The 26,777-nt window shown below is 45.8% G+C and overlaps 1 protein-coding gene across 3 annotated transcripts in view; it reads left to right on the top strand.

Annotated features, from left to right (window-relative positions):
* LOC131416895 (protoheme IX farnesyltransferase, mitochondrial) overlaps positions 1 to 26,777 on the top strand; it is a 279,864-nt gene that overhangs the window by 96,093 nt on the left and 156,994 nt on the right. The window contains exons 6-8 of one of the 3 annotated variants that reach the window (XM_058559680.1): positions 9,794 to 10,026; positions 21,835 to 21,980; positions 24,943 to 25,008. In XM_058559680.1, coding sequence (XP_058415663.1) covers positions 9,794 to 10,026; positions 21,835 to 21,980 — 379 coding nt within the window. In that variant the 3' untranslated portion in view covers positions 24,943 to 25,008. Of the gene's footprint in view, positions 1 to 9,793; positions 10,027 to 21,834; positions 21,981 to 24,942; positions 26,451 to 26,777 lie in introns of those variants that run through there. The other 2 variants (XR_009222648.1, XM_058559679.1) reach the window with 2 other exon arrangements.

The following is a 26,777-nucleotide window of genomic DNA, read 5'->3' as shown; positions in this document are numbered from 1 at the left end:
CACCTCAGAGTTTATCCCTATTAATTTGGAATCAAACCGCTCCATCTCTTCCCCTGAGGCTGAGCATGAGCACAGCCACATCACAGCCTAAGGGATCCAACAGTCATGGTAGTCTGGATGCATGTGTTGGTAAGTGGAGCTTGTCATAGGCAACATCAAGAAGTAGTTTATCTGACCCCTTCGAGCCTCCTCTTTCTCTGCTGTTTTTATATCCTCACTAGAGACTCTCTTCCTTCCTGCCCCTTAGATTCACACAGGTCCTTGAACTCCTTCCACTTACTGAAGCTCTGTGTTTACTTGGAAGTTTGGTCCTAATTGGATAAAATGGATTTCGTAGTTTCAGGGTGGCTCAGGGGAGGGGTCAGAGGAAGAGGAGTGGTTAAAAGTGAATGTCCCCTGCAGATCTTCCTAACATGTACCTCAGTTCCTAGGAGGATAAGACCAAGTATTTTTCCACAGATTATAGCTACCAGAATCTAACACCTATTTTTGGAAGTTGGGGGCCCACTGGCCCCTTGGGACCCCAGCTCTAAGACCTGGAGACCAGCTTGCCTGAGAGCAGGTGTTGGGCTCAGACTCTCCCTGGGGTCTCTCTCAGTACCTCTCCCAACTCTACTGCCCTATTGGGTCCTTTTCTTCTGACTTAATATTTGAACAAGTGGTCCTTCTGTCTTAGAGAAAAATCTGTTAAATCAGCTGCTCCATTCTAGTTTTTCTTCTGTTCTCCTCTTTTTATAGCCAGACTTCTGGAAAGAGTCACCACTCACCCCTTCACCAGTTACACTTTAGCTTCCACCCTCACTATTTATCTCTGCCTTTCTCTGTACTTTCACTGCATTTTTCTCTCTCTGCATATTGGCTCCTCTGATCTCACTTTCACTTAAATTGACTCATCATCAAAATGGTAACCTCAGCCTTAGCCCTCAGGGTCTTCCAGTTGAGTCGTCTGTTCCACTTCCAAAGCCGTGTGAGAGAAAATTTGATTGCCCAAACTTGGGTCAGAGATTTCATCCAGTCCCCTGTGGCAAGGGAAAGGGGTGTGGGGACAATTAAGCATGGGGGCAGGGAGTGAGGGGGCAAAAAGTACCCAAGGCTGCTCCTTCCAGGGCTGCTGCCACAGAACTTGAGCTTGCGCCTGGTCAGATGTGTGTCTCAAGCCCTGATTGTACTTTGGAACTTTCTAACTATGATCCACTCCCCCACCCCCAGTACACACACTTCAGGACCGGTTCTTCCCGTGATTTGTAGTCAAAGCCTAAGGAAGAGATTCTTAAATTGAATATTGACCGAGCCTTACGTTTCCTCAGATGTACAAAAGTGTGTATCCTCTCTCACTACCCTCCCTGTATTTGGCAGCTCTTCTGTAGGAGTGTTTCCTGTTTCTCTCAAAGTTAGAATTTTCTGTTTTATGTTCTCCTCTTTGTTTTCAGAGAGGACAGAGGGATACAGACAACTTTAATCTGCCATCTTTATCTAACTTGAAGTCCTTCAGACTTAAATTTCTAATGTATCTTGCACATGTATTTTTGTTTTATGTAATAACCTTTTCCTGGTCTATCCTAATTAAAATTAATCTTTCTTAAGACTGTCAAGGGCTAATGTTTCTTCTATATATTTTAGATGTAAATAATTCCCTTATTTAATTTAATTCATTAAGAATTTATTGATTACCTATAATGTTACCAGCACTGTCAGTTTTATTTTTCTAATGCTCAAAAAATTATAATCTGGGTGAAAAAATTAGCCAAATGCATAAAATGCTTAGCAGACAGGACAAGACAACTCATAAATACATATTCAGTGAAATGAATGAATTGGTACAAACAAGAAGTTCTCTGGGAGGTCAAGAAAAGAAGATACAGATATGGACGGACTGGACAGTGCAAGCTTCCTGAAGAAGGGCCAGGCTGGGCCTCCTTCCCTGTTATTTTGAAACACATCTGTATTTTGATTACGTCCCCTTTGAATTATCCATTTTCCAGCTTGGTGATGTTGACAGAGAAATAACACATGTCAGCATTAGTTTTTCCAACTTAATGGATCAGATGAGAGTGATCCATAACTTGTAAGCTTTAGGTGTGGGCTGTAAGCCGGAGAGATAGAACGATAAGAGGAGAGTGAAAGGTTATTTAGAGAGGATAAATTAAAACACTTGGAATCGGGGTCAGCCAGTACCTGGTTTTTAAATGAATGACGAAGATTGAGTTTTCAAAATGAAATGAATGGACTGTTTAGTTGGCATTATTAACTTAAAGAACAGGGTTTAGCTTAAGTATTATAGGGATTTACAGGAGACATTTTTCAAATTTACTGAAGGTTTTACCAGTAAGCACTTAAGCAAATGTAAACATTTTGCGGGCTGCAGGGGAGCTGTGAATATTATTCATCCCCCAGCCCCACTCATCTAGCAGACATGGACCTGGACCAGGCTGAAGCTCTGCAGACTTTCTAAGGGTTGTTATGATTAGTCTCTTGGTGTGTATATATTGCAAATGTAATAAGAACATAAACATTTTATAAGTATAGAAATTTCTTTTTTTAGTGTTAACCAGTCATTTGAAGTGGCCGGAAAAACAATTTGGTTTCAACTTAATAATAGTGGTGCTAACGTAGAGAACTTTGTTCTTAAAATAAAATCATTCAACCTTAGGAACTATGGTATGAAGAGTCAATAGAAAGTTTTTGTACACATCATCATGCTTAGTCATTACAATGGGTGAAGGAGAGGAACGCTGGGGTTTTCTCACAGTTAACATTCCTTTGTCTCATTGTCATAAGAAAAAAAAAGCAATTATGATTATTTTGAAGCATCATGAGATGTATCCACTTGTTGACAGCAATCCTGAGGTGAGGGGGGATTCTTCAGTTCCCATGTCCCTTTTTATAACTGGAAAATATTCAGATATTCTAATAAATATGAATATAAAGAGTTAACTATCATATCATGGTAACTTAGTCAATCGCTTGTAGCCACATGAGAGATAAGTCATAGGAGGAACCACCTTTTACTTATAATCTGGAGTCATTTAGTCTAATGTCCTATCACTTTATTTCCTCTCTTTTCAAATAAGAGGATGTGAAAAGATTTGACAGGATCAAATGCTATTCCATTGATTGGTGTTATGTGAGCCATAGTCTTAAGATAGTGTTCTCGCTTTTGCATGGTTTGTAAGTTCATTTCAAACAACGTTTTGGGCACCAGTCTTAGATACAGGGAATATAAAGAGGAATGGTCCGGAGAGGAGGCACTAAAAAATTATGGTGTGGTGGGACAGGCTGGCAAGGCAGCAGAAGGACTAAGAAGTCCTGTGAGAGCCTGTGGGCATGTAGACCACCCATGGGGAGGAGGCCAGAAAGGAGAGAAGGGGGTGAGGGAAAATGTCCTTAGAGGCCTTGTTTTGATGTCTAGGCTGAATCCTAGAGGATGAGTAAGAAGTGGCCACACAAAAGAGAGAGAGAAGTACTGGGAGGTGCGGCTGGGGGTGGGGAGGTGGTCAGTTCTGGGGCAGAGGAGCTACAACCACTTCACAGAACAGATCTTTCACCTAAACCACTCATTGCAAAACAGCAGGCAGCAGACCAAATCCTGAAGAGGCATTTCTTCTTTGGCCTGCTGTGCTTTTCTACAGTTGCCAACATTTAAAAATAGAAAATTTTAACATAAAACCCCAGATTTCTGGGCTTCTTTGGCACATTCCCTCATGGTATCTGTCTGCCAGCCAAACCTGAATAACCGTTCCCACAGTCCTCACCACTCATATTTTTTTAGTAGGCCCGCTTTTACCCCCTTATATTGCCAGCCTGGTGCCATGGATGTCTGTGTTCGCAAACACTGTCCAAGACCAAAGGCTCTGGTCCCAAGCAGACGGTGCAGGAGATGGAGTTATCTCCGTCTGCACCTGCATCTCCAGGAGGCTGCACATGCACGCAGCTCTCCAGGTAGTCTACAAGCCTGCAGGGGTGGATAGTTTTATTTCCTAGCTTCAGTTTTTGTAAATTGTGTTTTATTAAAGCTTTTCAAAGACTCTAAAATTCACTGACCGTAATTTTATGTAGGTGAACAAAGCTGCTTTTTTTTATAGAGTCCTATAAGTTAGAAAGGGAGGGGGTCAGAGAATTAAGGCGTCTGGCTCAACCGAGAAAAAGGAAAAAGTGTGTGTCTCCCATGTGGCACGCACGAGGTGTTATGGGAGCTGGGAGTAATGGAGGAATTCAGCAGGTGGTCCTGTGCTCAAAGAGTGTGAGAAATACGCTGAGATTGGACCACTACACTAGAAATTTGGTTTTCATAGATGGGATCAAACAATAGGAATCTCTTCTCTTTGAAAATTCCAGAGTCTTCGTACAAATAGCTTATCCTTAATTTAAGCTGAATTGATGTAGCATAATTCGAGTCACCATTTGCTTCTCCCTGAGTTAGAAGGCTGGAGCTCAGAGGTCAACAATGGGGTAAGGTTCATCTTAGCTTTTTTTCCCAGCTTATCTTTCTTATCCTCCTCCTTGATTAGTAGGATTCTTTCCGTTGATTTTCAAAAACTCATTCAGCTCAGACCTGCTTTGTTTTCTTCCTTGAAAAAAAAGTTTTTCTTAATACAATGCCATAGTCCCCCTGTTCTCATTAAAATCATGCCAAAAATAGTTGCTTATTCTTGAATTTCTCTTAAATGTGTTTTAAAATTTAATTGAATTTTTTAAGCAGGTCATCATTTTAGGTGCAGTTGATAGCTTTTCGAAAATTGCTGTAATTAATTTTCTTTTAAAATATGCGTCCTCATTTTCTTCGCGTATTCCTTAAATTCTGAATTTACATCAGTCTTCTGCTACCTTGCAGTATCTATAACTTGAGACTTGTTCAGAAATAGAAAACTGCTAAATAAGAATCTGGGGACACATTTTCAAAACAGTTGTCTGTAGAGACTTTCCCCCAAAACTCAGGGCAAAGCTTAAATGTGGGATTTATGCAGGAAATTAAAGTTAAAGTGGCTTGGTTTGATTAAGGTTTTGGGTTTTCTTTTGTTTTTGAAGAAAGGAAATTTTATTTTGTAATTTAAAAATCATTTATTCTGGAAGAATGACCAAGAAGTATAAGATTAATTTTTGTATAAATTACCTGCAGAGGTGCTTAAAATATAAAGCTTTCTGGATTTAATATAACATTTCATAGACCTCTCTGACACATTACTTAAACAGAAAGGCCACATTTCTCCAGTAAATTATTTAGAAGTCAGGTAATTTAAATTACATTTATTAAGTGCAATAAGTAGGCATCAAATTAAAACTTGTATATTTTCATTTGTTCCTAATTTCTATATAAAATTCCGCTTTGATAGAGCTACTAAGGATTAATGTTTAGAAAACAAAGAAATATTGTATTTTAAAGGACGAATAAATAATTCAGAGAAACGTGCTGACAACCCCCCCCCCCCCACCCCGCCCTCTCTTCATTTCTTTTCTTTGGTAGCCTTAGGCAGGAAAGGCAGAAGTAGAAAGATCCCATGCATTGATGCTCAGCAGAAAGATATCTCCATTTCAAATGTAATTCAGTTTTGGATATGAGTTTGGAAATAAATCATCATTCAACATGGCTCACCTATTTGCATCAGTGAGTGAATGAATATAAAAGAATTTTTTTAGTTCAAGACAATTGCTAGATTTTTTTTCTGCCACCATCTTCCCCCTATCAAATAGTGCTATTTTCCTTATTTATGCATTTATTCTGTTTTTGAAAATTAGAATTTTTTTTGCGGTAACATCACATCCCATTCACCTGCTTTTCTGATCTTTTCTGTATAAATCCACTCTAGAGAGAACCACTCACAGATTTTTTTTGAGGAAGATTGACCCTGAGCTAACATCTGTTGCCAATCTTACTCCTTTTTTCCTTTTTCTCCCCAAAGCCCCAGTAGATAGTTGTATGTCATAGCTGATACAATGAGGTAAACTGAAGGGGCTTTTAAACCCATAGAAGGCAGCTCCCAGCTGAAGGGGACCAGCCCAGACTCCAGCCATGCCAGGCCCTCAGCAGATCCAAGAAATAAGAGGATGAGTGAGTTGTATTACGCCAAGTGTGCCCCACATACAAGTTGGGGAGCTCCTGGATTAAGTGAATGAGCCAACAGATAAGCCTAAGTACAGGTCCTGTTTCCAAGTTATTTTACTTGTATTGAGTCTCAGTTTCTCATCTGTAAAATGAGGATAATACTGTCCGTCTCAATAGACTTGTTTCACTCTGTTCATTTTTGTTTTGCTTTATTTTTAATGCGATGCCAGTGCTGGTGCAGGTTCTGGAGATAGGCTTTCTCATACACTGCTGCTGGTGGGCGTGAAACTACTATCAACTCTTCTAGGGTACCGACTGGTAGCACAAGTCAAAGTCCCTAAAAATGTGCGTGGCATCTCAGTTAGCAATCTCACATCTAGGAATGTATCCTCAGAATTTATCCAAATCGAAGCTGTGAACAACGGTCTGTCTATAGATGTTCATCGCAACATTATTTCTAATAAAAAAATGGAAAAATACCAAGTGTCCAAAAAAGGTATCTTGATTGAATTTATTGTGGTATGTCCACAGAATAGGCTGCTATGTAGCTATTAATAATGATGATGTAAAAGAATTCTTAAATGGCATAGGGAAATTATTAAGATATATTGAAATAAAGTAACAAAACCACAGTTCATTATGTTCTCAGTTAATTTTTAAGTAGATATATCACTGGAAAAAGGCTAGAGAGATATAAACCAATATGTTTCACTGAATAACTAATTTAGAATTTCTTCTTTATCATTTTCTATAGTTCCAAATTTTCTGAAATGAACATATATTACTTTTATAATATATGTTTTAGGAAAAATAAAGCATCCCAGGAAAATAAACTTCACAGAGTTTGCAATTGGAGCACCTTTACCTGTAGCATGAGGAAGCCCTGAAGTTCACCGATCCAGGGCTCCTCGTACCAGGAGGGAAGTGGGTTCCTTGCGGTATCTAGGTGCTGAGCATGATCGCGGCTGCCTGGGTAAATATTCTCATTTTTCTTTGCGTGGCTTGTCAACTTACCCAATTTTCATTTGTGCCCCTGAGCACACTGATTCAAACACCAAAATTGAACCTTATGATTTTCTATGATTCCAACAAGGTCAGAAACTAAACTTCCACATAAAATTGTCTATCTCAATAAATTAAATTCATGTGTGCTTTTCTAAAGGGCTTTTCATAACACTAATACCTTTGAATCCAACTGGCTTCCACAGACTTTGGAGAAGGAGTGAACACCTCCTTTTTTTTTTTTTTACATGAAGTCCAATTCAGGAAAAATAAAGATGTTTATGAGCCACATTTTTCTCCCACCCAAAATAAAACTAGCTTTTTAGAGTCCCATAGGAAAAAAAAATCTGTTCTTATAAGCTATAAACTACCTTACTGAAAAAAGAATGACAGTTATAATATTTGTGCTGCTTTCCAGCCATCTAAATTCTTCTTTCTGGGCATATGTGAGACGTGACAACACAGGAGCATCTTCCTAATCTTTCACCTGGAAAATTATATCGTATGCTATATTGGGAAGCCAGGTGGTCCCAGGTCACATGGTGCTTATCACTACCTGAGAGAAATCTGTGTCAGTAGGTGGTGAGGGGTAGAGTTGGGGAGCAAATAGGAAATTGAGGGATGGAGCAAATAGAGACAACGTATGTAGTTATGCCATCAAGATGCTTCAGTTTGAAGAAGGCCTAGTAAGAACCTTGGGGGAAAGATGAACCAAGTAAGTGATTTGAGGACCAAGGAGGTCAATAGTCAGTGGAGATAGAAGATAAAGGACTGATTGGGGAGGAGAGTAAAGAAAAGCAAAAGTGGAGAGTTTACCTTTAAAAACGGAGAAAATGGCCTCTTCCCCCCAAATGGGAGAAAGATCAGGAAGTAAAGATGAGGCATTTGCCACTGTCATGTAAGAGGAAAGGCTAGAGTAAATCTGGAGCCTTGAGAAGGTGGGAGAGAGTTACGACAGTCACTCCAAGGACTGGGAGAGGAAGGCGCCTGCAGCCAAGCACCAGCGCTGTTAAGCCATCCTCTCGACACAGGGCCAGTTCTGGGGAGTGTAGGGCTTTCTCCAGCAGGAGCAGATTCAGAGTGGGAATCGTCGGGGTGGGGAAGGAGGAGAGGACGAGGCAGAATAAAAATTGAGGGTGCTGGAGTTAAGTGTTGTGGAAGTAATTGACCGCAGGATTCAGAAGAGGCAGCTAGGAAATGGGATGGAAATTCACCCTCAGGGCTGACCATGCACCAAGAAGTCTCCCAGTTCTTCTGTCATAAGCACCTTGACAACAACGTATCCCTTGTATGTTCTCTTTTTCCATCAAAACTGCCACTCTGTTGGGTTCCGTCTCCGGGGCAGTGTGGTCACAGGCCTGGGAGGAGAGTCAGTGCTGGTCACCAGATCAGAGTTGGAATTCTCCAACAAGTCACTTCCAGCTCTCAGGTTCTATCGCCCTGATTCTCTCAGTATTTTCGGCTGGTGGGCCCTCCTGTTCCCCCAACCCCCCCTCCTGTCTGAGTTCTAACTTGTCATAATTCTACAAGTTAGTCCTTTTCCTAAAGCGGCAGACTCGCAGGCACAGGGCTTCTCTCTTGCCATGGGAACACTGCAGCCCTGTGAGTAGAAGCATGTTATCTTACATGTGTACCATGTAAAGATCGCCTCCCTCGGGGAACTGGCTGCTGCTAACCCAGAGCCGCCTAGAAGCTGCACACTGGGGACTCCTGCTTCCCACTGAGCGTGGTGTGCAATCTCTGATTGAGTGCCATCACTGAACACTATGCAGTTTCCCCAGAGGTGGGATTATGACCTCTAAAAGGAGAAGGCATGCTTGAGGAACCTTCTTAGGTTTCTTAAGAAAGAATAAATGAACATGCATATAATCAGGAACTAGTAGATCCAATTTATCTACACTTGCAAAAAGTCTTTCACAAGATTCCATGTAGTCTGCTTTAAAAAGTGGGCTCTGTTGAGAATCGGGCTTATAATCATCATTACAGTTTTATTTTGAAATAAACCTCCTTTTGAAAATCCCATGTCCACACCCCAAGCTACAGCACTGGAACTGAACTGAGAGTGTGGTGTCTCTGCGGGATAGCCACCTGTGCTGTACTGTTGGTGCAGAGCTGGCACCACGCTGAGCCTGTACTTTATGCCAGATAGATAGATGCAGGCATACTACTGTTATCCATTCTTGCTAAGTGGGTGATGTTTTTAAATAACGTATAAATAAATGGGTAGAATTGCTTCCAGAATTAAGACACTATTTTTTGCCCATAGCTTACACTATTGTGTTCCAAGTGGTTTATCCGTAGCTGTCACTTACTTCTTCACAGTAAGTGTAAAATGAACCCTGGGTAAAGCAGGCACCGTCTCAGTTAGTCCTTACGTCGGCCTGCGAGGAAGAGGCAGTCATCTCTCCTGTACCAATGAGTAAAGTGAGGCCCAGACACCCCACAGCCAGGAGGGGACAGAACCTGTATTCAAATCCAGGGCGCTCTAACCTTGACTCTCTTGACATCTTTAGTCCCTGCCGGCAGAACCAAGAGGAGCAGCTGGAGCTCCTGCCAAACAATCCCTCCTTATTTTTAGTTTCGTAAAGAGGATGCCCCGTAACAGGGAAGAAGGCAAACCGCCAGCACTGCCTCCTCCCAGGTGGCTTCACTGTATGTGTAGGTAGATGGGTGCTCTGTCAGCTCTGTCTCCATGCAGCGTGGTCGCCTGGAGTCGAGAATGATTGCTCTGTGTCCTCTGCTCTTTTCCAGCCCGTTGCTCGCTGTGTCCTTTGCCACCTGCTGTGCGCTTCCAGGAGTTGCCCTTCTGACCTGGGGTGTGAATCCGCTCACGGGAGCCCTGGGGGTCTTCAACATTTTCCTGTATACCTGCTGTTATACCCCGTTGAAGAGGATCAGCATTGCCAACACGTGGGTCGGAGCCGTGGTTGGGGCCATCCCACCGGTCATGGGCTGGACGGCAGCGACCGGCTGCCTCGATGCTGGTGAGTGTCTCACGTGTGAGGTCGCAGCTTCTCTCAACTGACCTGTGGTGTAGCTGCCAAAACCAAGAGCTCGGTGGCTCTCGGGTGCCCTTCCTGCCCTGAGCTGCAGTGCTTGGTATTAAGTTCCTTTGTATTCAGTGCTGATTCTTTTGGCAAAAGTGCTGCTGCGGCAGTCTGAGATATTGTGAATGTGGAGCTAAAGGGAGACCGCATCATCCTGCTTCCAGGTGAACATATGCTTCCCCGTGTGGGCAGTGTCTGAGAGAACACAAAGGAAGCAGTGCCGCCTCCACCTGTGACCACAGGGAGAGTGAGAAGAAAGTACCTAAAAATCCCGACTCGAGTTAGAAATTAGGACTGATGATTCATCTGGGACGCCCCACGTCACGGAGAAAGTGTCTGGTACTGGGCCTCCATCTCCCGTCAGAGGGGATGGTCCCTGGTCGGCAGCCTCCCGTGTTAGCTCTTCACGCCCACAGAGCCCACTTATTTTCCCCCGTATGAGAGAACAGACGATTTGCATTAGTTTCTAATTTATTTTTATATGATTTGCTTAAAGTGTTCATGCTGGCTACAATAAAACCATTGAAACGTTTCTACATTTTTTTTTTGGTGGTGTATCACAACTAAACATGTGGGGTGAAAATCACTCGTTTTTACCATCTGTAAGGGAAGTTTCACAGTCTCATTAGTCAAGTAATTAGTGTTTTTGACCGACACTTAGGAAGGAAGTGGTGAGGTTGCCTGCAGTATATGTAAGTACATATTTTTCACATGAGAGATCAAAAGGCAGTTGACCATAAACCGTTGCCCTATAAGCCGCATTTCTGAAACTTTTCATAAAAGCTCTTACACTCCGATTTGGCAAGCTTACAAAAGCAATTACACCTTTGCCATGATTGTCTCTTAGAACGGTTTTAATATCCTGTAAATGCTGGAGTTTTGTGAATCTACAAGTATAATGTTCTGAAACATGTGTGCCTGTTTGCTCTGTGATAAACCTAACCCAGGATCTCTCGATGGGGGGCAGGGTCAGCGCAGTGGGGAGGGCGAGGACTCTGCAGCGGGGCCGGGTGTGGGGCCGGCTCCGCTGCTCCTTGGCTGGGTGCCCTTTGGAACTGTACCTGGCCTCTTTATGCTCCTCCCTCCTCGTCTCCCTCATGGGGCTAGTAACGGTCCCTTCTCAAGGAGTTGTTGTGAGGATTAAATGAGTTATTATTAAGTACTCCTCTTTCATACAGGAGTGGATTAATACAGATCAAGAAAGGTCATGAGATTTTCTTGGTTTGTAAACTTTGAGCAGTTCGTCATTGTTACCTGGCTGTTGTTTTGCAGACTGTGAGGTGCTTCCAGGCTTGGTGGCGAGGAATGCTGGGGTCCGTTAGTGATGTCTGTCTTAAGTGAGGGGGGAGGGGAGGGGTGGACAGCATGGTTTGGCCTCCCCGGACTAGATGACGCCTGGGTGACACCCCTGGGTGACAATTTAAATTGACAGAGCACACCTTCATACCACCAAATTCCTAGTCAGATTCCTCCTCCTCGGTTCTGCCTGGAACTTCAACCTTGACTTGACCCAAACTCCCTCTCTCCCCTAATCCTGTCCCTTCCTGTACCCCTTCAAACCTTTCTGGTGACTGCCCAGACATTCGAGGTGGAGACCATGAAAGAAAGTAACTCCCAGACTCCGCATCATGTGGTGCCCTCCCACCCACAGCAGTGTAGTGCTGCTTCAGCTCTCAGATGCCCTGCTCCAGGCCACCTGCCTGTCTGCTGGAGCCAGCCCCATATTCTGCCAGAAGTACCAGAACCTTATCGTGGCTCCTCAAACCTGGCATAAAGGAACAAGGCACCAAAAACTATCTTTTTTGTCTGGGAAATCAGACAGGCCAGGGTCAGGGCCAAGTGTTCCAGCTCCAGGGAGAGGTGTCACTGGAGAGAGGCGAGGGCAGTCCTGCCAGGGCCATGGAGAGCTTGGGCGCCTGTGCTGTGCAGGGTCCTAGCACCCAGGTTCTTGCTGAGGGCTAGAGGCCTTTGTCGTACTGCCAGGCAGTTTCCTGGTGAAGGATGTGGCCTCAGCATACATTGGCTAGAGTTGCATCCCCAGACAGAGAAAGAGCTTTGTAAAAGTCCTCTCTCTTGGAAGTACACATCCAGGCAGGAGCCCTTATTTGTTCAGGGACAGTCTGGATTTGGTAAACTGCTAATAGGCTTATTTTAAATAAAATTTTTAAAAAAAATTTGGGGTATAGTCTTTCTGTAATTCAAATATAATCATTTGTATACAAACTCATATATGAGGAACAGCTAATGGCCAGGCTATACCTTGTTTTAGGTAGCAGGATGAAAATGCATGTTTGTCTTGAAAAATGAGAGCCATCGTCTACCTGAACTGACCCTGTATAGAGCAGAGCAGTATGAAAGATTTGTGTAATCACCAAAAGAACTTCCTCTGCCTGTTTTCGAGATTGACTTCTGTTATATACTTTTTTCTTTAAATCTTAGAGATGCATTGCAGGGCATGCAGTAACGACATGGTTTTCTGCCCCCAGAATTCTACCTTACCTCAGATCAAATCATATACCTAAAACCTTGTCAAGTTTATACAGGAAGAATGATGCTACTTTACATCATTAAAGTTTAAAAACTGCTTCAGAAAAAGTTTCAAAACATTAATTTGATAGAGCAAACCTGAGATAAGCAGTAAATCTTTGAATGAATCAGTGAATCAGTACCTTCCATTTTACAGATGACAAAAATAGGTTAATCCGAGGACAACTGCCAAATATTTATTAATCATCAGCTATGTGCAGTATATATAATTATACATTATATGGACAATTATATGTACAGTTATAATAATAACTGTACATATAATGTTATGGACTATACAGGAGGAAGCAATACAATAAAATAAGGCAGAATCTGAGAGAATGTAGTTTAAAGATTTTCATTGCTGGATTTTAGGAACTAGGTTGAATATGATTTTATATCGTTTTGTCACCTTTTGGAACTACATTGTCCAACAAGGCAACCACTAGCCACATGTGGCTATTTAAATTTAAATTTAAGCTAAATAAACTTAAAAATTCAATCTCAGTAGCCATATTTCAAATGCTGACTGTGGCTGGTAGCGCAGATACAGAACATGTCCGTCCTTGCAGAAAGGTGATTTAGATAGCACTGCCTAGAAGGACAGACTGAGATCCTTATGAACCCATGTTCCATTTTCCTCTTATGAGTTTGTACTTTAAATCTTAGGGCGTTGTATGTAAATCTTAGGGCATTGTATGAGGCTGTATCTGTGGTCTCACCAAAGTCTGAAACAGTGGTTCTCAAACTTTAGTAAACATAAGAATCACCTAGAGGGCTTGATAAAACTCAGATTCTAGGGCCCTGCCCCCAGAGTTTCTGATTCAGTAAGTCTGAAGTGGAGCCTGAGAATTTGCATTTCTAACAAGTTCCCAGGTGATGCAGGGTGCCCCTAGTCCAAGCCCCACACTTTGAGAATCACTGCTTTGAAAAGACAGAACTAGAGAGAGCTCTGGCTGTTAGAATGCCTTAGAAATATCTAGGGATTTGGGCAAAGGCTGTGGGCAGATGGTATTATTTGAGCTGCACTACTGGTGTCATTTGTACGATCTACAGAGGTTGTATCTCTCGTCTGGGTTCTTGTCTTAGGGGACACATTTCCTTGAAAGAGCCCTTCTGAGAAAAAATGGCCAGAAATGTTTCCTGTCTTCTGTGGTATCTCCAAACCATTTTGTCTTTGGACCTCTAAAGACTGGTCACTTTGGAGAAGCCTATGAATAGAGAAGTCTTCAGAAAACTCCAGTGAACTATACTGATAGCAAGAAAGAGAAGGAGATGGAAAGTGAGGAGGGTCTAAGAGAGGCTGGGAGACCACCCACTCAACTGAACAGCCTGAGCTGGAAACTGCTGGGGCTCACCACCTTCATAAACTGGTCCCCATAACTGCTTCATTGTGCAGGGGTCACTTAAGGACCTACTGTGTGCTGAACATTGAGAGATACAAAACTCACTAAAACCCAGTCCCTGTCCTCATGGAAATCATATCTCAGCCTCTTCAGGGAGATGCAGGGAGGTAATCAAGTGACTGACTGAGCTAAGAGCTTTAGCAGGACAGGTGTCTTCAGAGGGCCGTGGGCTCTCTTAAACCCCCCAGATTGGTCCAAGAAAACTTTGGAACAGAGTGACTCTGAATTAAGTCATGACCAGTGTACTTGAGGAAGGAAAGTGCTTTCCAAGAATAGAGAAGAGCGTGTACAGAGGTTTGTAGCCATGAAAGCCAGAAAAATAATGTGGGGCAGGGGACATGATCTGAGACGAGCTGTCTCACCGAGGAGCTCATATAGTCATGCGTCTCTTAACGACGGGGATACATTCTGAGAAATTGTCGTTAGGCGATTTTGTTGTTGTGCGAACATCATAGAGTGTACTTACACAAACCTAGCTGGTATAGCCTACTATACTACTAAGATTAGTACCATACAGCCATACATACCTAGGCTGTAGGTATGTATGGGACCACTGTCATATATGCAGTCCATCGTTGACTGAAACGTCATTATACGGCACATGACTATACTTCATTGAAAGGCAGTAAAGGGGCCGGCCCAGTGGCGCAAGCGATTAAGTGCTCACACTCTGCTGCGGCGGCCCGGGGTTCGCCGGTTTGGATCCTGGGCGCGCACCGACGCACTGCTTGGCAAGCCATGCTGTGGCAGCGTCCCATATAAAGTTGAGGAAGATGGGCATGGATGTTAGCCCAGGGCCAGTCTTCCTCAGCGAAAAAAAAAGAGGAGGATTGGCAGATGTTAGCTCAGGGCCGATCTTCCTCAAAAAAAAAAAAAAGAAAGAAGAAAGGCAGTAAAGACCCATTGGAGGTTTAAGCGGGAAAGCAGCAGGATCCCACTTTTAAGGTTATTTAACGGTGTGCGGTAGGTTGGTTCTCCTGTGGTATCGTATAATCAGGAAGTTGCTGACACCTGCCTTTATTGTCCTCCCTAGTCGAAGTGTCATCCTTTAAGTATTAAGTAAACCATCAATCTGATCGTCCTTTGAAAGAGCAGCTTGTGAACCCCAGTGATCCTGCAGGTGGGAATGGATGAAGGATATGTGTTTGAAGGGAGGCAGGTTCCACTGAACGTATTCCATTCCTTTGCCGCACTCAGGGCCACTTTCCCTGGCTGCTCAGCCAGGACATCAAATACCCAGCACCGACATTTTAGTCAGTGGGTCACCCTGCCCATGTATACCTGTGCAAAGCCCTTTCCTGGGGCTCAGGAGATGGTGGGCGAGATGGGAGAGGACGCAGCTCAGGGCCGACGTGAGGCGGGAGTCCTCCAGCCTCGCTGGTTGAAGGTCCGGCCTTGGAGGAACTAGCTGTCTGATGGGGAGGAAAGATGGAAGATGAGTAGCTGGGGAAAACAGGGGGCATCCCAGATGGCTCACCAAGTGAGGGAATGGAAGTGTTCAGAAGGACCTTCTCCCCCTTCTTGACGTCTAGATCTTTTCCTGGTTTTTGTGGTGGCTACAGGGCCAATTCAGACCTCCAAAGGGCCTGAGCACTGAAGAGAGTCTGCTGCCTTCCCTCCTCCAGGAAGGTCACAAAACATAAAGTCAGTATAAGGACATCCCATGGGGTTCTGATTTTTTTCCCCACAACTACTTTGTTATTGTTTTGTTTGTGTTTTTTAATCAGATAGTGAGAACGAATTTCTTCTTGTCTTCAGCGCCCTGGTGGTGTGGGTCCAAAGCCTGTTGTCACCGCAGGGTGAGGGAGGCAGGATGTGGGTGAAGATTAAACAGATCAGCGTGTGGAAACTGTAAAAGCTACACAATTTTGGTTGTTCTTGATATTTGCTATTTTATAGCTGCACAAAGAACTGTCAGCAGCTAGCTTCTCTCTCCCGGTGTGCAGCGCGAACAGCTTTCAGTGGAATTGCTGTTTCGGAGGGTGCTGTGTTGTAGAGTGGCGGGCCCAGCCCAGCCCACGCTCTTTGTGACTGTCACATCAATAAAGGTAATCATTATAATGGGATTTTACCTGCGTCATTTTCCTCCGAGACTCAGGGTTAGGCCTTTTCCTCCCACTTGCCTAATTACTTTTTTCCTTTTTTTTTTTTAGCTTAACTGCTGTTAGCAGAAAATATTAAAAATGCTTACTAACTAAAACTCGGGACGGCCAAATGAGAGGGCTCCTTTCTGGTCCCTGGCCTAGCCATCTTGTTGGCTTAGAAACGGAAGTGCTTGGTTTGATTCTGCAGCCGTGGACAGCAATGAGAGGAATGACCTGCCAGGGCCCTGGTGAAGGGTCTGCTGGGGCGGGGGCGGGGGCACTGCAGATAAGTGCCCCACGGCAGACATTCCAGCCCCCCGCAGGCCTGGAGCCACACGCATTAGGCCTCTCAACAGTGTTTATCTCCAGAGACTATTTAGTTTATCTCAGAGGCTTCAGGTTGAAGTCCCTTCCCCCTCCTTGCCAAGGCCGCCTCTCTTCCCATTGCCCCCGTTTCTTGAAGATGCTCAGATTCTATGTTGTCATTTTCCTAAATATGAATAAATCCCAGGTCTTGGGAGTTTATGGAGTGGGCCTTGGTGACAGTCTTGTAGAGCTGGTTTGTAAATTGCCTTTGGTTTGTAATTCAAATGTTGTTGTGTGGTAAACATTAATTATGTCAGCCAACATTCAGTTACAAATGAGGACTTAGAAATGGGCTCTTATCAGGAAGTGACATTTGGCAGATGGATGGATTTAGTAACAAAAAGAGAATGAGTTTTTTAGCCTTAGCTGCTAAACTACAAAATGTTAAATACTGTTTCACTTTATTTACCTCTTTTGTTCCAGGATGAGAAAATAGAATAGAACAGAGGGAATTTATTCACTCATTCATTCAACAAATCTTTATTGAAGGCTTACTAAGTACCAGGCCCTGTTTAACCCAAGCACTTTGGAAGATTTCCTTTAAAATACTGCCTCAGTTTGAAATCAAACTTGAAAATTACTGTGTTCATTTTATATGAGATTTTTCCATAACTAGCCTTAAATCTTCAGATTAATTAAGATAAATGATATTTTTAAAGACACAGTGAACAAGGAACATTTTCATGGGAGTGAAATTAGCAAACCGAACAATGTGTAGAGCCCTATTCTCTTCAAAGACAAAAAAACCAAAAGGCTGAGAGGGAAACGTATTAGAAATGCATTGCCAGACCCCAGGTTGGCGGTATAATTGGAGATTGGCGGTATAATAATTGGAGGCCAACTCTGGTACGACGTGCCCTCCTGTCTTGTGTTGTGCTGGGTTGACCATAACTGACCAATTGATCACAAGCTTTTGGGGAGGGAGCTGGGCCAGTGCCTTCCTGAAGAAATGAATGATAGCTGATGCCTTGGTAGTGCAGCCTGCGGTAGACACAGTGCCTGGCATGGAGTGCACATTTAGTCAGCTCTCTTCAATGAGCAAATTAATATTTGGGTGATAAAGACAGAAAGACCTTCAAACATGAGCTAAGGGAGTAGGGAGCATTTGAATTTCTTGGAGAACCCACAGATGCCTGAAAACTTCCCTCCAGGGGAATGATAAGAAGAGAAAAGGTGAGGGGAGCACTGCTTTCAGAGTCAGAGCTTTGTGCTTCCTTTACTTCCATCTTTCCTTTCAAATGAAGCCTCCCAGGTGAGTCTGCGTGCACGGCGGGCAGTGTACAATAAGGTGAGGGCGGGGAGAGCATCCGTGCTCCCTCACTGTGCTTCTTCATTATTCCTAAGTCACTTGCAAAGAATTCTTAAGGGCAAGCGGTTACTGCCAACTCTATTTCCTATTTTCAGAGGACGTTTGATCTTCCCCTTTGTCGCTATGCAGTTGATAAACTGGCCCCACAGCCTCTTCCCTTTATCTGCAGCGCCATAGAAGTCTATCGCACTGTTGAGGCTGATCTGTTTCACAAGCTCCTTTGTGTTAACCCTCAAAAGAAAGGCTTTGAAATCGGTGACCATGAAGCTTTGGGTTTGGCTTTGCTCCCCCAGCTAGCCCCCAGTTTAGCGAACCATATAGCCCTGAAAGCACAAATATAACCAGTCATGGAACAGACCAGCTGCCGGGGGCCGTGCTGAGAGGGAGGGGCCATTGTGCTGAGGAGGAAGACCTCCCACCCCAGCACCAAGGTTGGCTGGAGCTGCGTTTCTTTATCCTGTTCAAGGCCATGCGTGGACAGTGAAGGACAATGAATGGGTGTGGGTCGGAGTGGGAAGGGGCTGAATGTAAGCCCACCAGGCAGCAGAGAAAGCAAGCTGAAACCATTGAACTCCATCCCAAAGGAATTTCTCTTGGAAGAGTACATACAGAGAGTCAGAGCTCCAACTTACAGAGTTTTGTCTCCGTTCTGTTCGGAAACCATTTGGCTGGGATTGCCTTGGCTTTGTTTGTTGATGGAAGTGTGGTATGGACAAGAGCAGCTGGACCTGAGCAGAGGCGGCAAGGGGCGAGATTCCCCCCTCAGTCACTGTGGTATGGAAATGACTGACAGATACTTTGAGAGAGGTTAAAAATACACGTATCTTTCAAAGAGTTGCTGGGAAGACATTGGTTATCCTTCCCCACCTAATATGTCCCCCTCACTCAGGTATGTTTCAGGCAGCATGCAGGGAGGGAGGGAGAGTAACAAGACAGGGCTGGTGAGCTCCGGGCTGGCTCACAGGGGCACATGGTAACCCAGGTTAGGAGTAACCTGAGGTGGGGCCTGGGCAGGGCGGGGCGGGGGGTGGGGGGAGTGTCACAGCCAGCAGGGTGCCGGGAAAGACGCGCACAGGACACGGTAGATGTGCTCTTCTCCCCTGTCCGTGTCTGAAGGGAAATAAAGCATCATGATTTCAGGAAGTTGCTGCCCTCTGGAGAACCATACCCACAGATACACCACCTAGATCATAGATTTCCAGTAAATTTTTATATATTCATAGACCAACAAATATTTGATTGAAAGAAAGGAAGGAGACATGTCTTCCAGATAACGATTAAACCAAATATGTACAAAGATTCTGCATTTAGGTAGGAGAATGAGAAAATACATTTAAAAGAAGCCAAAAATGCATGGTTTGTGTGAATGGGTTGAAACCCAGAGACCATCTTCAGATCTCAGTTTACAAATCGTTCTTCCAGGAAGCCTTCCCTGACCTCTCCAAGGCTGACTTAGGTCTTCCTCCTGTGTCCTCCCCACAAGCCCTGCACCTAAGGTAACATTCATGGGCTGCAGTCCCCTGTTTGTGTTGTCTCTCTCCCTGGCCAGACTCCAGCAAAGACCCCGGGAACAGACTGCGCCTATCATATAGTGGGCGCACATAAATCTTCGTTGTCACAGGAGATAGGCCCAATAAAATAGACTGCTCTGGGGCAGTGAGACTGAGGTGAGGTCTTCAAGTCAGTAAACTGAGTGCTCTGTGTTTACCCCACAAGGAAGGTGGTTCCAGCACAGCCCCCGGACTAATTCAGGTCTTCCTGTTCCAGTTCACCTTATCTTGATGAAGAGAGTAATTTGTTTTACATCATTTATATGAGCAGAGGCAGTCGCAGCCCATCAAGTAGAACTGTGTGGGGTGGTGGTTTTCTGATTACAATCCATTAAGGCTAAGCTGTGATTTCTGGAGCTCTTTCATTTATGACATGAGCCAAACCCATACTCAATTTCCTCTCACATAGAAAGCAGCATGCTACTCTTATGAAAATGATTTTTTTAATTATGTTATTTTAAGCAGAAGCATAACGGAAAATGTGTATTGAGCAAAACAGAATACTCCAGTTGGCACACAAAAAAGAGGGCTTTTGAGAAAGACAAGCAAGATTCCACATTTGGGCCTGATGTTTTAACTGTTTCAAGTCTGGTTTCCCAGCCGAGTTCGCCCTTTCTCAGCCGTTTCTACAGCAGAGCAGCTACTGTGCTCTGACTTACCCTCTTCCCTCCCCTGTTCCTAAGTTACCCCTGACGTTGTTTATCTTGACAGGACACATCTTGGTATGTGGGCTTCCCCCTGTGCTGTGGCTGTCATAACCGCGAACCATAATCTGTTCAGACCCTTTGGATTGAGACCCTCGTGAGCTGGGGGGCTGCTCCATGTACGTAGTGCTCAAGAGCCTCAAAGTGACGCCGTGCCCTGCGCATCCTTAACAGCACGTCCTCTTTATTGGTCCCTCTAAAATCCAGAGAGCGTTCTATTTTTCCATCAAAATACGCAGGAGAAGTCTCCTTCTGTCACCCTGTTTACTACTCAGCTATACCTGGGTGGTCCAACCTTCCCTTCTGTCCCGTCTAATTCCCCAAGGGTACTCGCTGTCAAGAAAAATATTGTCTGTTTGTTGTAATTGAAACAAACCTTTTTTTTTTTTTTTAAAGGTACCAGGACTCTTATCTTAATGAACTGGAAAGGGCCTCTGCAGTTTCTCCTTCCAGCAAGCCTCCCTCTGCTCAGCACCATTGGCATTTGAATTACCACCCAATAGTCCATTGTTAACTAATTTGAGTCCATATATGGCAACAACTTTCCTTTTTTTTTTTTTTTTTTTTTTTTGGTGAGGAGATCAGCCCTGTGCTAACATCTGCCGGTCCTCCTCTCTTTGTTTTTTTGCTGAGGAAGACTGGCTAACATCCGTGCCCATCTTCCTCCACTTTATGTAGGACGCCGCCACAGCATGGCTTGCCAAGCGGTGTGTCAGTGCACGCCCGGGATCCGAACCAGAACCCCGGGCTGCCTCAGCGGAGCGTGCGCACCTAACCGCTTGCGCCACCGGGCCGGCCCCGGCAACAGCTTTCTAAAAGAAGTGCTGGGATACTGTGCTAGAAGTGCTGAATATCCTTGGGCAAGTTAATTCATGTCAACTGCAAGATGAGAGTAATTCTGCCTGTGAAAGGGTTGTTGTGAGCATTAGAAAGCGTATATATAATTCCTCTACACCCTGCCTGTTGTCTGACAGCCACAAGGTGTTTCACTGGGATGTCTAATAGGCATCTCAAACTTAAAATGGCCGGAGAGAGACCTCTTCGTGTCTCCACCATGAGCACACTCACCTGTGCATGTCCCCACTATTCCCCCCTGAGTAAAAGGCATCAGTGTTGGCCACCCTCATCTCTCCCTTGGCCACCTGCTGCCTCACTAGTCCCCTGCCGGCTGTACCCCACCACCCCTGACGGTGGTCACTCCTAACCTGGGTTTACAGATGCCCCCGTGAGCTGGCCCCGAGCTCACTGGCCCTGTCTTGTTACTCTCCTCCCTCCCTGCAGCCTCCATGATGCCCGGAAACATACCTGAGTGACTCTGCATGATCGGATAGAGCTCTACTTCCAGTTAGTTGAGTCATGGCTTCAGTGTCACCTTTGGGAAGGCCTTCCCTGAGCAGTCAATCTCAGGTCGCCCCCATGGTGTCACCCTATTGTGATTCTATAAACAGCACTCATTGCTGTTACTTGTGTCTGTGTGTCTCCCCCTCTAGGCATTAAGCAGGGCTTTGTCTTGTTCACCACTGCCTCCCTAGCATCCAGAATTGTGCCTGGCATGGGGTAGATACCGGTCATCCACTTACCAAGTGATGGATTCAACAAATAGTAGCTACTGCTATTATTAGCATTAAAACTGGAGTATGTTTACGTGAACTAAGATACATATATAGATATAGAGCTATATATTTATATCTGTCATTTATAGATAGGGTTAAAAATGGGTTTGGGAGATTTGACAGCAACCCTACTAAAATAGGGACCCTAAAATCAAGTCTTGGTTATGTTTCCTCCCATATTGGAAAGCTGACAAGGAATTGATGGACTTATGGAACCTGCAGGAAACTATTAATGGATGTGAAAGCAGGCCCCCATCCCTCATAAATCTTCTGCACCCACACGAGTTCTACTTGATGTGCTACAACTGCCTGGCAAACTTAATTCAGAAATGAGTAAGTTTCTGCCCAGAACAATATCAATAAAAATCATCATTCGTTCTTTTAAATGATGTGTAAAGCCGGCACCTATTGTCACTCTACGGTCCCCGCTGTTGAGGAATACAGATAAGAGATTAAAAGAGGGGCTCATCCCTTCTGATCCACGTCGGCATGTGCACAAGAGAGGCCCTTCAGGACGTTAGAGCCCCAGACTTATTTTCTGAATTACTTAAACTGCTTTCTCTCCTGGTGAGTTCTGTGTTAGCAGTAGCCCCCACTCTCTCTTTTGCTGAACATTCCCGCAGACCAGGGGCTTAAAGATCCTCATTACCTGAAATAAGACTGTGGTTACAAATTCTCAACCCCTCCATGCAGGATGGTGCTTCCCTGGGTAGGTTACACAGAGGGTTAGTAAGCTCTCCATTCTCCACCCAGGGACCCAAGGAGGCAGTTAGGTATCACAGAAACAAGGAGCCGAGTCCGAGCGTCCGAGACATTCCAGAGGAGGGCGGAAGCAGGGAGAGTAGACAGAGTCCTAATGGTTTGCTGTACCAGCTCACAAATCAGTGCTGGGAAACAGAGATTGTGGGATCATTTGTACTCAAGCAATTGTTTGTACCCGTGGGCTCCCACTGATGAGTCTGAGGACCCTTTCCTGTGGTAGTATCGAGCGCTTTCTATATTCTAGTCTCTGGAGATACCAGGAAGATGAGCATACCCTGCAGGAGTTTACATTCAGGCAGGAAACACAGAAACGGTTAATGATCGGGTACCACGATTACTCAGTAGTGGATGTAGGTATGAGTAGCTCAGGGACACACCATAGCCCAGACCCCTCCTCACACAGCCTGGTTGCCATTTTCCCTTGGATGTCTCAGAGGCCTGTCACACTGACTGCACCCCAGGTCACACTCAGGAGCCGCCCTCCCCGCCTTCCCTGTCCTCGTGTCAGTGAATCTCCATGGAACCCTAAACGCCGGAGTTGCTCTTGATACCTTCTTCTCCCTCTCCTCCTCATTCACTCTGCACTCGTATCCTGTCACTTTTGCCTCCTGACTCCCTCTCGAGTTCATCCTCTTTCCATCTCCACTGTCACCACCCTGATCCTAACTGCTGTCTTCTTTCCTCTCCTGATTGATGCTTGCGTACCTGCTTTGGGCCCCTCCAGTGCGTTCTTTCACAAATCGGGTCAGGTAACACCAGTGCCTCTTTCCTCAGCCCCTGCCACACACACACACTCTCAGACGTTAGATCCTTCCATGGCTTTCTGTTGCTTTCAGGATAGAACCAGTCCTTAGCACAGCCTACGGAACCGGGGGTGGTGCAGCCCTGCCCGTCCCTCCCGCCCAGTCCTGAACTGGGTTCCCCGTTGTTCTCTGCGCTCCAGCCACACTGGCCTTCCTTTTTTATTTTAATTTCTTTTTTAAAGTATCACACAATAAAACTGACCTTCATTCCTCTGCCATACAGCTCTGTGAATCCTAGCACATGTGCTAATCTTCTTTTCATACCTTGGCTACACTGCGCACCTTCCTGTACCAAGGCCTTTGGGAGTCCTTCACTGGACTCGGTCACTTCTCCCGCAGAGAAGTCTTCTCTGCCCCCTGGTCTAGCTCAGCCCCTCGTTCTGGGTCCTCATTGCTCGGGCTTTTCCTGCATCATTTGAGTGGCGGTGTCGATGCTCTAGCGTGGCTCCTGCTAGGTGACGGTGAACGGATGCAGCAGGGACACGTGTGGGTTTGCGCTCACCACTGTAGCCCGTGTGTGGCACAGTGTTGCCTCCCAGTAGGTGCTCGGCACACCTTTTCTGTGTGAGCAAGGGAATCAGGAAAGCCTGTCACCCCTGCACCAAGCCCCGCTCTGCTGCCTGACTGGGGAGGGGGCCTGGTGTGGTAGGCAGCCCTGTTTTAAAGTCAGACAGGCTTGTTTTGACTTTCTCCTTCACCATTTTTTGCAGAACGTACCATCATCTGATCTCTTTGACTGATGAGTATAAAACCCACCTAACCCCTTAGAGTCAGGATGAAATGGAGTAAACTATGTGAAGTCTCTGTCACATCATAGGTGCTCGGTAAATGGCAGCCCTCGTCCCACACATGTGGGGAGGGAGGCCCCGCTCCAAAGGGCTCAAGACACTAATGTGTCCTTGTTGGAAAACAGCAAAGCCTCAGGCAGGTTCTCGTTCTGCTCGGGCCATGTCCTCTATGCTACTTGGTTTATTTAGTGCACGCTGTTTTAGTCCCTCCTGCCTGCCTTGTCGCACCGGCTCTGTGGGGTGCGCCAGGCACCTGCCCTGGAAGCCTGCGGTCAACTGTGAAAGTTAGTACAGCGACAAAAGCCACGGGGCCCAGTGCTGGCCTAGGGAGCCTGGGGGGCCTGGGCCCCCGCCCCGTTCTGTCAGATCTGAGCAGGGAGCTGCCACCTGCCCGGGGAGGGGCCCATGGGGCGGGCCAGTGGGCTTGGAGTGCCCTTCCGCCCCGCCAGAGCACTGACCTCCCAAGGCCCTGCTTGTGGAAATAGAGCTAGAAGCTCAGCAGAGAGGGTCCCCCAAGGGGCAGTGCCGCCCCTAAACGTGTTTGCAAGTGTGTAGGGGCTTCTTTTGTTGTCACGATGGCTGGACACGGTGGGGGCTTTGGGCAGGCAGGAGCCGCAGATGCTCAACATCCTTCAGTGGGAGGTAGCCTGGGAGGCAGGGCCTTGCCCAGATGCCAGGAGCCTCCTTACCCCCCAGGGTGAAAAAGCTGGAAGGATCTTGGAGAGCGTTCAGGTCCCCACCCTGCCTGTCTCAGATGCCAGGCTGACTTGGGCAAGCAGAGAGGAGAACAAAGACTGGCAGAGAATCTGAGATCCGGGTAAAATCCGGAGAGAGCACCTCGGAGGCCCAGAAGGGCTCTCGGGTGAGAGAAAACAGTGCCTTTGTAAATCTCTGGTGACGACGTGTCTCTGCTTCCTTCTTTTCTCCTAAACCTTTGTACAGGAGCATTTCTTTTGGGAGGAATCCTCTACTCCTGGCAGTTCCCTCACTTCAACGCGCTGAGCTGGGGCCTCCGCGAAGACTACTCCCGAGGCGGCTACTGCATGATGTCCGTCACACACCCGGCCCTGTGCAGGCGCGTCGCCCTGCGCCACTGTCTGGCCTTGATCGGACTGTCCGTGGCAGCCCCCATCCTGGATGTCACCACATGGACCTTCCCCGTCATCTCCCTCCCCATCAACTTGTATATTTCCTACCTCGGCTTTCGGTTCTACAGGGACGCGGACCGCAAGAGCTCCAGGAAACTGTTCTTCTGCAGCCTCTGGCATTTGCCCTTGTTCCTGCTCCTCATGCTCACCTGTAAGCAGCCGCGAGGTGGGGGAAGTGACAAGGGAGAACCTCAAAGCTGAGAGCGCATGGGCGTGTGGGGAAGAAACCAAACATACAGGGAGACACAATTTTTTTTCCCTTTGCTGTAAGACAAGAACATTTTGGTAATTCTGGAGCTCAAGAAGAGAAATTGCTGGGTTTAATGCAAGATTGTAAAATGATTTGGTGCTCAGTGATCACTTGACAATTTTTTTTAATGATAATATCCAAAATGCTCCCCGAATACGAAATGGGTTGACTCAGCAGATTAATACAAAGAGAGCATAATTTTCTCTTTGAGGGCCTGTATGTACTTTTTCCTCCAACCTTCCCATTGTTTTTCTTCTTCCTTGCATAGTTGTACAAGTATGCTTCTTCCTTTTCTGGCCCCACACATGCACTCCCCACCTGCCGGCCACAGTGGTAATTGGTGGCCAGACAAGGTGAGCATTCGTCTATGATATCAGTAGTTCTGTGTCCTCAGGTGCCGCAAGGCCTATGTCAGAGGAAATGCACGCTGCCAGCCGCAGCACCCCCTTGCCTGTGAATGAGCCAGGGTTCCAGCTTTCTCTACCCCACACGTACTCTCTGCCGCATACTCCCTCAAACAGAAAGAGAATACCAAGGCTGGGCTGCTGCACAGTCTTGGGAGGGAGAATTCCAAACGGTTGTCTAGGGAATCTCAGACTGGACTGCGGGCCCTTGGCCCTCACCCCCAGTACATATCAGCATTTCACAACCTCCGAGGAATCAAAGGCGTCTTTATCGTTGCCTTTAAAATACAGGAGGTATCTAAAGCCTTTCTTTCTGGATGGATAGCGCTAGACCTAACACCAGAAGTCGCTCCGGCTCTGATCCAGTCCCTTTCCTCTTAGCATTACTGCAGAGCGTCAGCTCCTCTTTGCTGCGCGGCTGTCTCGAGGCCGTGTGAGAAGGGAAATCAGAAAAAAAGGTGAGCTGGGCTGGCCAACCCACGTAGCTCACACGCTTGTCCCTTTAGTGAAAAACACATTTCCATGCTGGCATCTTCTGAATTCAGAAATCAGCCTCCACACATCAGCAGCGTTGAGCCATGAGCGGGAGTTGGGCTCTGGGTGGCGACGCTTCCTTCCGGTCCTGGGCATTGTGTGAGTTTCCTGGTAGCCAGCTGTGGCCTCAGGCACCTGTCCTCCTCCGTCAGTCCTTCACCCACGCCCACTTGTCCACTGTGAGTCCCATTGGCCCGAAGCTCTTGTAGCTTAACAGGATGTTTTAATTACTCGGTCTCCGGCGGCATTGCTGCCCTGTAGGAATTAATTTGGGGAGTTTAAGCAACATTTAAATGGTCATTGCACTATGCTTGTTCACTCAGAAATTTCTAAAGCAATTGCAGATAGCATCTGATCCCTGTTTCTACTTATCTGAAATATTACCTCTCGGCTGTATCCAGGTTATTTGCTGTGGGGAACATGGCGTAGGAATGTCTGGAA

Source organism: Diceros bicornis, chromosome 18 (genome assembly GCF_020826845.1).
Source record: "Diceros bicornis minor isolate mBicDic1 chromosome 18, mDicBic1.mat.cur, whole genome shotgun sequence".
Taxonomy (NCBI): Eukaryota; Metazoa; Chordata; class Mammalia; order Perissodactyla; family Rhinocerotidae; genus Diceros; species Diceros bicornis.
The sequence above is the reverse complement of the archived record's forward strand: the minus strand, read 5'-3'. Positions and strand labels throughout refer to the sequence as shown.